Genomic DNA, 13969 nt, shown 5'->3' on the forward strand with positions numbered 1-13969 from the left:
TATTTGTGTTTAACACTACATGAGATTCACCTAGTCCAATGGTATGACCAACAGACATCATATACTACTCAATGATCACAATCTACAATTAACATAATTTGTACTGAATGAAGAAATTAATTTATTGAATGAAGAAATTAATGAAGAAACACGAGAGCTGTGTGTATGAGGGTATGGCTACACTCTTAGAAAAAAAGGTGCTAATTAGAACCATATAGCTGAGGTGGTACCACAAACCTTTATTTTTTTTTACTCTGCTTTCACCCCTGGTATCATATAAACACACATATGACATGGAAGAATGCGTAGAATTGCGGGACATTTTATTTAAAACTGCACATTTTATTTACATAAGTATTCAGACCCTTTGCTATGAGACTTCAAATTGAGCTCAGGTGCATCCTGTTTCCATTGATCATCCTTGAGTTGTTTGTCCAACTTGATTGGAGTCCACCTATGGTAAATTCAATTGATTGGACATGATTTGGAAAGTCACACACCTGTCAATATAAGGTCCCACAGTTGACAGTGCATGTCAGAGCAAAAACCAAGCCATGAGATTGAAGGAATTGTCCGTAGAGCTAGGAAACAGAATTGTGTTGAGGAACAGATCTGGGGAAGGGTACCAAAACATTTCTGCAGCATTGAAGCTCCCTAAGAACACAATGGCCTCCATCATTCTTAAATGGAAGAAGTTTCGAAACTGAGCAATTGGCCAAACTGAGCAATCGGGGGAGAAGGGACTTGGTTAGAGAGGTGACCAAGAACCCGATGAGCTGAGCTGAGCTGACTTTCGCATCAAAGGGCATTCATCTCTATGAGACAGAATGCGTCTTCTTCCTGAGTGATATGACGGCTGCCTGTGTTTCTACTTGCGTACTATTGTTTGTACAGATGAACGTGGTACCTTCAGGTGTTTGTAACTTGCACCCAAGGATGAACCAGACTTGTGGAGGTCTACAAGGTAGGCCTTGAAATATATCCACAGGTACACCTCCAACTGACTCAAATTATGTCAATTAGCCTATTAGAAGCTTCTAAAGCCATGACATAATTTTCTGGAATTTTCCAAGCTGTTTAAAGGCACAGTCAACTTAGTGTATGTAAACTTCTGAACCACTGAAATTGTGATACAGTGAATTACAAGTGAAATAATCTGTCTGTAAACAATTGTTGTCATGCACAAAGTAGATGTCCTAACCGACTTGCCAAAACTATAGTTTGTTAAACAATACATTTATGGAGTGGTTGAAAAACGAGTTCTAAAGACCCCAACCTAAGTGTATGTAAATTTCTGACTTCAACTGTATACATCTATAGAATTATTATTATAAAAAGAAAATCAAGAAAATGAACCATGTGTGTTCTCTTGTTTTGTACTGTTCTGTAGTTTTCAACCCAATGATGATGTCTGACAAACAAAGAACTTTGCGTACTGCAGGCCCAGGCATGTAATCAAAGCTGGCAAGATATTCAATGACATCATCAAGAGATATGCTGGACCCTATGTCAGAGAGCTGTTTTTGGGACCACATCGTGTCTATTGTCCTGCTAATAGACCTTGTGAAAAAGGGTTTGAAAACATGTTTTTAAAATGCCTCCATGGCCAACAGAGAAGTTCCTAACTTGTACCCCCTTCGATTTATTCCCACTGTAATTTGTTATGGTTTGTATTGCAAATGAGGGCATAAACTGGGTCAAGATGCCAGCAGGGTAAGTAGACCTTTATGTAGTAAAATAAAGGTTAAATAAAAATAAATAAATAAAATACCTACAACACTTTTAACAGCACATTACTCAACACTAGTGAGACTCATGTCGCCTATGGTAGGCCTAAAGAATATTTAAAAAAATGTTTTTCATCTCTACATGTACAGTGCCTTGCGAAAGTATTCGGCCCCCTTGAACTTTGCAACCTTTTGCCACATTTCAGGCTTCAAACATAAAGATATAAAACTGTATTTTTTTGTGAAGAATCAAACACAAGTGGGACACAATCATGAAGTGGAACGACATTTATTGGATATTTCAAACTTTTTTAACAAATCAAAAACTGAAAAATTGGGCGTGCAAAATTATTCAGCCCCTTTACTTTCAGTGCAGCAAACTCTCTCCAGAAGTTCAGTGAGGATCTCTGAATGATCCATTGTTGACCTAAATGACTAATGATGATAAATACAATCCACCTGTGTGTAATCAAGTCTCCGTATAAATGCACCTGCACTGTGATAGTCTCAGAGGTCTGTTAAAAGCGCAGAGAGCATCATGAAGAACAAGGAACACACCAGGCAGGTCCGAGATACTGTTGTGAAGAAGTTTAAAGCCGGATTTGGATACAAAAAGATTTCCCAAGCTTTAAACATCCCAAGGAGCACTGTGCAAGCGATAATATTGAAATGGAAGGAGTATCAGACCACTGCAAATCTACCAAGACCTGGCCGTCCCTCTAAACTTTCAGCTCATACAAGGAGAAGACTGATCAGAGATGCAGCCAAGAGGCCCATGATCACTCTGCATGAACTGCAGAGATCTACAGATGAGGTGGGAGACTCTGTCCATAGGACAACAATCAGTTGTATATTGCACAAATCTGGCCTTTACGGAAGAGTGGCAAGAAGAAAGCCATTTCTTAAAGATATCCATAAAAAGTGTTGTTTAAAGTTTGCCACAAGCCACCTGGGAGACACACCAAACATGTGGAAGAAGGTGCTCTGGTCAGATGAAACCAAAATTGAACTTTTTGGCAACAATGCAAAACGTTATGTTTGGCGTAAAAGCAACACAGCTGAACACACCATCCCCACTGTCAAACATGGTGGTGGCAGCATCATGGTTTGGGCCTGCTTTTCTTCAGCAGGGACAGGGAAGATGGTTAAAATTGATGGGAAGATGGATGGAGCCAAATACAGGACCATTCTGGAAGAAAACCTGATGGAGTCTGCAAAAGACCTGAGACTGGGACGGAGATTTGTCTTCCAACAAGACAATGATCCAAAACATAAAGCAAAATCTACAATGGAATGGTTCAAAAATAAACATATCCAGGTGTTAGAATGGCCAAGTCAAAGTCCAGACCTGAATCCAATCGAGAATCTGTGGAAAGAACTGAAAACTGCTGTTCACAAATGCTCTCCATCCAACCTCACTGAGCTCGAGCTGTTTTGCAAGGAGGAATGGGAAAAAATGTCAGTCTCTCGATGTGCAAAACTGATAGAGACATACCCCAAGCGACTTACAGCTGTAATCGCAGCATAAGGTGGCGCTACAAAGTATTAACTTAAGGGGGCTGAATAATTTTGCACGCCCAATTTTTCAGTTTTTGATTTGTTAAAAAAGTTTGAAATATCCAATAAATGTCGTTCCACTTCATGATTGTGTCCCACTTGTTGTTGGTTCTTCACAAAAAAATACAGTTTTATATCTTTATGTTTGAAGCCTGAAATGTGGCAAAAGGTCGCAAAGTTCAAGGGGGCCGAATACTTTCGCAAGGCACTGTAGGTCTCCCTTTTGGGAACCCTAACCCATGCGCCACGTTCAGCTGGAACGTGGCGCATGGAACGCAAAAATATTCTTAGAAATATTTAACCTCCACACATTAACAAGTCCAATACCTCAAATGAAAGATAAACACCTTGTTCATCTACCCAGCATGTCAGATATTTTAAATGTTTTACGGCGAAAACACACCACATATTTATATTAGACCACCACCGAAACGAAGACAAGAGGCAGCCATTTTGTCCCAGAAAATATAAAATTATAAAAGCAGGATTAAAAAATAAATCATTCACTAACCTTTTGAAAATCTTCATCAGATGACAGTAATAGGACATGTTACACAGTACATTTTTTTTTTCTCAATAATATGCCATTTATATCCATAAATGTCCATTTACATTGAATTCATGTTCAGAAAATACTGAAAAATTCTACATATAGTTAGAAAGATACACTGCTTCTTAATGCAATCGCTTTGTTACATTTCTTTTTAACGTTAAAGAAATCGCTCACTATTCAACATTCTGAGACGGCGCTCAGATATAAGCAATATTTCTCCGCTATGTTGGAGTCAACAGAAACACACAATTTCAGCATAAATATTCCCTTACCTTTGATGGTCTTCGTTCAGAATGTACTGGAAGGGTTCATACTTACCCAAAACATCGTTTGGTTTCAAGTCTTGTGTCTTTGTATTAGCATCTGCTAACAATATGAGCTAAAATGCACCCAAAATGTCCTCTGGTCCGGAAAAGTTGCGCATCAAAACTTCAGAATTACATATTATATGTCGACTAAACAGGTCAAACTAAGTGCAGAATCAAGCTTTAGGATGTTCTAAACGTACAAAACAATTTTCAATTCAACCGGTCATTGTTAGTTCTCCTCCGGAGTGCTGGAACAAAGGAATGGATGGGACCAATTCGCGCCCTAACGCACAGGTATTTTCTCGCGGCACTCACTCAATTCACTCCCATAGGGCCAAAACTCGCGGGATTTGAACGATTAAACGCTCTACTAAATGAGGACATCTAGTGGAAGACATAGAAAGTGTCCCCAGATCCATAGCTGGTTGGGAAGGGTGGGGGCGATCACGTCAAAGTTGCCCAACTTTCGTGATCACAAAACTAGTTTGGAAGAATGCCTGCCCTGTGAGTTCTGCTATACTTACAGACAAAATTCCAACGGTTTTAGAAGCTTTAGAGTGTTTTCTATCCAATAATAATTATTATATGCATATATTAGCAATTCTTGACAGATTTTTTTTCAGTTTACTATGGCTACGCAATTCCTCCAAAGGGGGCAGTATTCTGCCTAGCCTTAAGTAACCTGATCGAACTTGTTGCAACTAAAATGTATTTGAAATAAACACCTGCATGTTTGCTTGGTATGGATTGTGACATCTCGTTCCTCGTCCTCTTCAACTCCACCAATGCCGCCTGAATCTCCGCCAATGACGTGACTTTCCATCAATAATTACACTTTGAGGATTGGAGGATTCTAAAGGGGCATTTTTCGTTAGGGCAAATCTGGTCTGTGAGATTATCTAAGGGGCTTTTATATCATTATAATTCAGGGTTAATAATAATAGTCATCGCTTTGTAATTAAGGATGCATTATTAAAAGAAAATGACATGCGCAAGGGACGGTGGTATATATTTTTTATTTATCACAATTTTCTTTAACCAATTTTGGTCTTTAATGCAGGGCCGAGAGACAAGTTCCTTCCCTTTCTATGGCTTGTTTAAAACATAATGATATTTTGGAGATGATTTAGTTTCAAATAACCGAAAGTGAGCGATTGTAATCTGAATAAAGAGAAAAAGGCCATTCTTGAATATTGTGTGAGACATTCTTACTAATATGCAAATAAAGCCAGTTTATTATTTAGAATGATTTATTTCTGTTTTTAGAGGGAGAGAAACCAAAAGCTCACAGTGCCTATTTTTCAAAATTTGTCAGTGAAATTCCCCTATGGTATTTACCCAAGTTCTTTCTTAACTCCAGGAACACAGCTTTTTGTTGTTGTTGCCTTATGCAGGACTATAGTGCCAGAGGAGAGACTCTCAGACTGAAAACGCCTTCATTAATTGCCACAGTTTAGACTTCTGATAGATTCGTTTTCTAACTCACCCTTGTGATAGTGTGGTGCAATGACAGAATGTCACCATCTACCACAAACGGTCGCTGCATAAGCTCGTAACTTTTAAAGGAAGAACCACTATGTTCACTATTGAATGTTTACTTTTCGTAATTCACAAATATAAATGAGCGCAGCGAGTAGATTCAGTGGGTACAGATGTAAATTCAACATCTATTCCACGTTGGTTCAATGTAATTTCATTGCAACGACGTGGACACAACGTTGATTCAACCAGTGTGTGCCCAGTGGGGATTGATGGGCGCTTCTTTTTACTCAGGACAGCTCGCGTGTGCTGTGTGAAAGTAGCTATCAACTTCTGTACTGCTTGAGTGCTCAAGAAACTTACTCGTGGGAGCATAGTATGAATGAACGGCCAATCATATTGCTCAAATACAAAGACCACAACTTTTCTGCGTATAGTCTTTAATGGTTTCAGTTGTAGACAGAGAAGGTAAAAGTTGAACTGGAACACAAAAATGTGCTGCGACGTTACTGACTCGGTCGGTGCTGCTGCTTTGATAGACGGGTCTCACCACACGTTTTACGGCAGCTCTGCCATATATGGCTCTTCGGTTTGTTGCCATAGGGGAACCCTTTATGGTGCTAGGTAGGACCCTTTGCAGAGGGTTCTACCTATAACCCTCTACGTACTTAGGGTTATTCATTGAACTACCTAGAACCCTCTATGAAGAACCCTCTTTGAACCGTCCATGAACAGTTCTAGTAAGAACCTTTCAATATTTGAAGGTTTCTTTCCAGAACCCTTTAAAATTAAACTCTTTAAAATTAAACTATTTATGACAAAACATTACATATATCATAAGGCCTTTCTTTGACGGCCTAGTTATACCATAACACAGTGGTTTTTCCTAGTCACCATGCTTCTACACCTGCATTGCTTGCTGTTTTGGGTTTTAGGCTGGGTTTCTGTACAGCACTTTGTGACATCAGCTGATGTAAGAAGGGCTTTATAAATACATTTGATTGATTGGTTTTAGAAAACACCTGGTTTACAGGTCATATCAAGCCTTCAAGTCACATTATGCTGGCACGCAAAGTGGAACCATGCAAACTGGAACAACTATCTAAGTAGCCACTTACAGATTCTCTAACAACTAGAAACATGTATGTTATTTATCTCTGTGTAGCATCAAATCAATCAGTCAATGTACATGCTAAAAACACAGATATTGAAACAAACAATCCAAAATATATTCTTTCTATAGAGTATTCTGGGAAATATGATCATGATGAGCATGGTTTTGAGTGTTTTACTCTACAGAGAGTCAAAATGACACAATCACACTCACCTCTGGTTCACCAGCACAGGGGGTTCTTTTTACACCACTGAGTGTTAATTTAGCTTTTTGTTACACTGAAATATTACACTGAAATATCTACACTGGTAACACTGGACGATTTGCTGGGTACAAATATTCTCATATACTGAAGGTACAGTTGAAACATTGTCTCACCTATCTTTTTAAACTCTAGAGCAGGAGTTTCCAAACTTTTCCACTCATGCCCCCCTTCCAGCACAGGGGAACATTCCATGCCTCCCGTCTATTTCTATGGGCACAAGCACTGTTCATGACACAAACTGTTCACACCCCTCTTGTTGGTGGAGATAAAATGTTGCAGGTTTAAAGCTTATTTTCTTGCAATTCCATACATTTTGCCATGCCTAATGTGTATTCATGCGATATTTGAGTGACTTAAACACTAAAACAAAATCTATGGGCAAAATAACATTAGCTGAAATTATCTAGTTGATCTGGACATTTCTAACATGTTATAAATAGCTCTCTAAGATATGACTGACATTACAAGAGAGAAAACTGATGATGCACTACCCAATTTCGAAATGGCACCTTGTGCATTCTACCATTATAATTTTCAAGAGTAAATTGAAAGCCGGACTGAGTTCCTTTAAATTGTATTTTTGCATCATCAGTTTGGGAACCACTACTCTAGAGAGTTAACGTTTAAACACTGAGGTAATCACTAATGCTCAAGGCACTTTTTAAAAGAAAGATTAAAAAAGCTTTCCAAAGAATCATTCCTGCCTTCCAAAGAATCATCAAAGAACCCTTTCTTCCGAAAACGGTTCTTAGGATGAAAAAGGTTATAGGCAGAACCCCTTGTCTTACAAAGAACCCCCGTCTTCCAAAAATAGTTCTTCAGATGAAAATGGTTCTTGGTCAAACCATCCCTCTGCAAAGAACCCTTTTGGAACCCATTTTTCTAAGAGTGTAGACTACTAAGACTTTAGGGGAAAGAAGAGCAGCCCCAGTGAATCCACAGACACACCTACACTCATAAGCACATACGTACGAATGCACAAAGTAATGATGATAAACAACATTCAGCTGGCTCTGTGTACTCACATCACTTCCCCTGGGTCCACACTCTCCCTTCACACCACTCCTCCCCTGCAATAAAACACAGGCAATCAATAAGAATCAGGAAATAATATATAGAATAGATACTTTGATGTATATTTTTTAGAACAGAAACTGGTATTCTGGCTTTCCCAAAAACCCATACAAACATTGAGAGGCACTGGGTCAGCCACTGTGTAGTCCCCCTGGATGGAGCTAATAATGGGGGGTTAAGTTCCTTTGTCAAGTGCACAAAGGCAGGAGATGGTACCTGGGATCAGAGACCAACAGCCTTCCAACTGCCATGAGTTCCAAATAAAATAAAATCACATTTTATTGGTCACATATACATGGTTAGCAGATGTTAATGCGAGTGTAGTGAAATGCTTGTGCTTCTAATTCCGACCATGCAGTAATAACTAACAAGTAATCTAACAATTTCACAACAACTACCTTATACACACAAGTGTAAAGGAATGAATAAGAATATGTACATATGAAGATATGGATGAGCGATGGCCGAACGGCATTGGCAAGATGCAGTAGATAGTAGGAGGGGAAAAAGAGGTGTTCTCTTGTTCATCAGCTCAGTGTTCAGGCTCTTTGTTCGGCCTGCAAATGATGCCAAAGTACTCTAATCAACTGGGCTAACTGTCAAGTTGAATCATCGCTATTATTAAGAGTCCTATCAAGTAAAGTAAAAATGTATTACACAGTTTAGCAGATGGTATGGCGGGTGCAGAAAAATGCGTATGTTCCTATCAATCAATGCAGTAAATGTCCAACAAGCACACAATAATGAAACATTTTTAAATGTTAAAAATGTTGTACAGCAGTAGATATGTAAATAGTAAGTAATCATTATTAAAGTGACCAGTGTTCAATGACTATGTACGTAAGGCAACCGTCCCTGAGTAGCTTGCTAGTGACAGTGACTAAGGGACAGAGTTGGGTCCCCAGGCCACCTGGCCGTGCTGCTGCTCCAGTTTCAACTGTTCTGCCTGTGATTATTATTATTTGACCATGCTGGTCATTTATGAACATCTGAACATCTTGGCCATGTTCTGTTATAATCTCCACCCGGCACAGCCAGAAGAGGACTGGCCACCCCTCATAGCCTGGTTCCTCTCTAGGTTTCTTCCTAGGTTTTGGCCTTTCTAGCGAGTTTTTCCTAGCCACCGTGCTTCTACACCTGCATTTCTTGCTGTTTGGGGTTTTAGGCTAGGTTTCTGTACAGCACTTTGAGATATCAGCTGATGTACGAAGGGCTATATAAATAAATTTGATTTGATTGGATTTGGATTTGGTATAGAGTAATGTATATACATACGAGATGAGTAATGTCGGGTATGTAAACATTATATAAAGTGGCATTGTTTAAAGTGACTAGTGATACATTTATTACATCCAATTATAATTATTAAAGTGGCTACAGATTTGAGTCAGTATGTTGGCAGCAGCCACTCAATGTTAGTGATGGCTGTTTAACAGTCTGATGGCCTTGAGATAGAAGCTGTTTTTCAGTCTCTCGGTCGCAACTTTGATGCACCTGTACTGACCTCGCCTTCTGGATGATAGCGGGATGAACAGGCAGTGGCTTGGGTGGTTGTTGTCCTTGATGATCTTTATGGCCTTCCTGTGACATCGGGTGGTGTAGGTGTCCTGGAGGGCAGGTAGTTTGCCCCCGGTGATGCGTTGTGCGGACCTCACTACCCTCTGGAGAGCCTTACGGTTGTGGGCGGAGCAGTTGCCGTAACAGGCTGTGATACAGCCCGACAGGATGCTCTCGATTGTGCATCTGTAAAAGTTTGTGAGTGTTTTTGCTCTTCCTGAGGTTGAAGAAGTGCTGTTGCGCCTTCTTCACCACGATGTCAGTGTGGGTGGACCATTTCAGTTTGTCCGTGATGTGTACGCCGAGGAACTTTCCACCTTCTCCACTACTGTCCTGTCAATGTGGATAGGGTGGTGCTCCCTCTGCTGTCTCCTGAAGTCCACGATAATCTCCTTTGTTTTGTTTTGTTGACGTTGAGTGTGAGGTTATTTTCCTGACAGCACACTCCTAGGGCCCTCACCTCCTCCTTGTAGGCCGTCTCGTTGTTGTTGGTAATCAAGCCTACCACTTTAGTGTCGTCTGCAAACTTGATGATTGAGTTGGAGGCGTGCATGGCCACGCAGTCATGGGTGAACAGGGAGTACAGGAGAGGGCTGAGAACACACCCTTGTGGGTCCCCAGTGTTGAGGATCAGCGGGGTGGAGATGGTTTCCTACCCTCACCACCTGGGGGGCGGCCCGTCAGAAAGTCCAGGACCCAGTTGCACAGGGCAGGGTCGAGACCCAGGCTCTCGAACTTAATGACGAGTTTGGAGGGTACTTTGGTGTTAAATGCTGAGCTGTAGTCGATTAACAGCATTCTTACATAGGTATTCCTCTTGTCTAGATGGGTTAGGGCAGTGTGCAGTGTGATTGTGATTGCGTTGTTTGTGGACCTATTGGGGCGGTAAGCAAATTGGAGTGGGTCTAGGGTATCAGGTAGGGAGGAAGTGACATGATCCTTGACTAGTCTCTCAAAGCACTTCATGATGACGGAAGTGAGTGCTTCGGGGCGATAGTCATTTAGCTCAGTTACCTTAGCTTTCTTGGGAACAGGAACAATGGTACCCCTCTTGAAGCATGTGGGAACAGCAGACTGGGATAGGGATTGATTGAATATGTCCGTAAACACACCAGCCAGCTGGTCTGCGCATGCTCTGAGGACGCGGCTAGGGATGCCATCTGGGCCGGCAGCCTTGCGAGGGTTAACACTTTTAAATGTTGGCTGCAGTGAAGGAGAGGCCTCAGGTTTTGGTAGCGGGGCGTGTCGGTGTCCCTGTATTGTCCTCAAAGTGAGCAAAGAAGTTGTTTAGTTTGTCTGGGAGCAAGACATCGTGGCTGGTTTTCCTTTTGTAGTCCATGATTGACTGTAGACCCTACATACCTCTCATGTCTGAGCCGTTGAATTGCGACTCAACTTTGTCTCTATACTGACGCTTAGCTTGTTTGATTGCCTTGCGCAGGGAATAGCTACACTGCTTGTATTCAGTCATGTTTCTGATCGCCTTGCCCTGATATAAAGCAGCATAGTTAAAGCAGCATTAATACATGGTTTCTTGTTGGGGAATTGTACCGTGGGTACAATGGCGACAATTGTGGGTGGGTACAACGAATCAGCGTATACATCAATGTTGTTGTTCAATGCAATCCGGAACATATCCCAGTCCACGTGATCGAAGCAATCTTGAAGCGTGGAATCGGATTGGTCGGACCAGCATTGAACAAACCTGAGCACGGGCGTTCCCTGTTTTAGTTTCAGTCTATAGGCTGGGAGCAACAAAATGGAGTCGTGGTCAGATTTGCTTGTAAGGAATTCTAGGTCAGGTGAACAAAATGACTTGAGTTCCTGTATGTTGTTATGATCACACTTGTTAATCATAAGGCATACTTCTTACCATAGAGATGTTTGTTTCTGTCGGCGCGACACGTGAAGAAAGGTGGCTGTACCGACTCTGATAACGTATCCCGAGTGAGCCATGTTTCCATGAAACAGAGAATGTTACAATCTCTGATGTCTCTCTGGAAGGCAACCCTTGCTCGGATTTCGTCTACCTTGTTGTTAAGAGACTGGACATTGGCTAGTAGTATACTTGGGAGCGAGTAACTTTCGAGCTGCTAGTAAGCCTCTCTAACCTCTAGAGTACCTGCCACCCCACAGACAACCAATGATAATCATGTTATAGAAGACATCCTGATCACCTTGCTTCCTTTGATGTAGAAATCTTCTGGGGGGTCCACAAACTCAAAGGGTCCTGGGGGCCCTTGGGTACCCTGGTCTCCCTATGACACATACACAGTTGAAGTTGTCAGCACATTCTTTACACACAAACTGTATCTATATATACAGTACCAGTCAAAAGATTGGATACACCTACTCATTCAAGGGTTTTTCTTTATTTCTACATTGTAGAATAATAGTGAAGACATCAAAACTATGAAATAACACATATGGAATCATGTAATAACCAAAGAGGTGTTAAACAAATCAAATGATATTGTACATTTGAGATTCTTCAAAGTAGCTACCCTTTTCCTTGATGACAGCTATACACACGCTTGGCATTCTCTCAACCAGCTTCATGAGGTAGTCACCTGGAATGCATTTCAATTAACAGGTGTGCCTTTTTAAAAGTTAATTTATGGAATTTATTTCCTTCTTAATGTGTTCGAGCCAATCAGTTGTGTTGTGACAAGGTACATGTGGTATACAGAAGATAGCCCTATTTGGTAAAAGACTAAGTCCATATAATGGCAATAACAGCTCAAATAAGCAAAGAGAAACTAAAGCCATCATTACTTTAAGACATGAATGTCAGTCAATCACAAAAATTTCAAGAACATAGAAAGTTTCTTCAAGTGCAGTCGCAAAAACCATCAAGCGCTATGACTAAACTGTCTTTCATGAGGACCGCAACAGGAAAGGAAGACCCAGAGTTACCCATAAGTTAATTAGAGTTAACTGCACCTCAGATTGCAGTTCAAATAAAGTAACAAACACATCTCAACATCAACTGTTCAGAGGAGACTGTGTGAATCAGGCCTTCATGGTCAAATCGCTGCAAAGAAACCACTACTAAAGGACACCAATAATAAGAAGAGACTTGCTTGGGCCAAGAAACAGAAGCAATGGACATTAAGAGAGGTGGAAATCTGTCCTTTGGTCTGATGACATTTTTGGTTCCAACCGCTTTGTCTTTGTGAGACACAGTGTAGGTGAACGGATTATCGTGGCACGTGTGGTTCTCACCGTGAAGCATGGAGGAGGAGGTGTGATGGTGCTTTGCTGGTGACATTGTCTGTGATTTATTTATCATTCAAGGCACACTTAACCAGAATGGCTACCACAGCGTTCTGCAGCGATACGCATCCCATCTGGTTTGTGCTTACTCAGAAAAATTAAGAAAAACCCTGGAATGTAGGTGTGTCCAAACTTCTGACTGGTACTATATATATATATATATATATATTAAAATACAAAAAAACTGTCATGGGTAGCACAAATAAAACATTACAAAATCAACCAGAAAAACAGTTACATTTCTCCACAAATCAGTCCCCAATCAATGCTTTAAATTACCCAAACAGCACCAGAACATCAAGATGAAATGTATTTTGAATTTTGTTCCAGCAATACGGTGCATTAAAACTAAAAGCAGATTCACCAAGCTCGGTGGAGACCCTAGAAACCTCAAAAGTAAACCAATCCTGTGAACGGGTTAGGCAAGGTGTCTATACTTCAACAGCAAAGGTAGATTAGTCAGAAGTTTATGAAGTAGGGCCTTGTCAACAAAAAGGGAGTAATGTAGAGATCTACAGGTCTTTAGCGAAGTCCAGCCAACCTTTTGACATAGGATACAGTGGTGAGTATCAAAACTGTCACCTGTAACAAAATGAAGGGCACTATGGGAGATGGCATCCAAAGGTTTATGAGTATTTACACTTTGATAAATAATATCACCATAATCAAGAACAGATCAAATTATTGACTGTATAATCTACTTCCTAATGCTTAGAGAAAAGCACTATCTGTTTTTATAGAAAAAGGACACTTTAAATATTATCTTCTTAACCAGCTCATCTTTATGTTTTTTAAACGTATTATCCATATCAATCCTAATGCTTGAGTATTTATATGCGGGAACATGTTCGATTGGAGAACCATCTAATGAGTGAACATTCTTACAAGAGTTTAAAGGGGTTAGGTTAAATGTGGAAGACACATTTCAGTTGAAGGCATTCAGTTGTACAACTGACTACGTATCCCCCTTTTCCTTTCCCTAAAAACATGTATTTTGTTTTGCCCGTATTAAGCACAAGTTTTAAATCAACAAGGGATTCCTGCACAGCTATAAAAATC

At 40.5% G+C, this 13969-nt stretch overlaps 1 protein-coding gene across 4 annotated transcripts in view; it reads right to left on the bottom strand.

Moving 5' to 3' along the window:
- The window catches only part of col4a4 (collagen, type IV, alpha 4), a 159463-nt gene that overhangs the window by 85460 nt on the left and 60034 nt on the right, over window positions 1–13969 (bottom strand). For all 4 annotated transcript variants that reach the window (XM_090224153.1, XM_090224154.1, XM_090224155.1 and 1 more), the window contains 2 exons: window positions 11812–11892; window positions 8029–8073 (listed from right to left, as the gene is read on the bottom strand). In XM_090224153.1, coding sequence (XP_090080279.1) covers window positions 8029–8073; window positions 11812–11892 — 126 coding nt within the window. The remainder of the gene's footprint in view (window positions 1–8028; window positions 8074–11811; window positions 11893–13969) is intronic.

This window comes from Oncorhynchus mykiss, chromosome 27 (assembly GCF_057628025.1).
Source record: "Oncorhynchus mykiss isolate SJ-2025 chromosome 27, ASM5762802v1, whole genome shotgun sequence".
Classification (NCBI taxonomy): domain Eukaryota; kingdom Metazoa; phylum Chordata; class Actinopteri; order Salmoniformes; family Salmonidae; genus Oncorhynchus; species Oncorhynchus mykiss.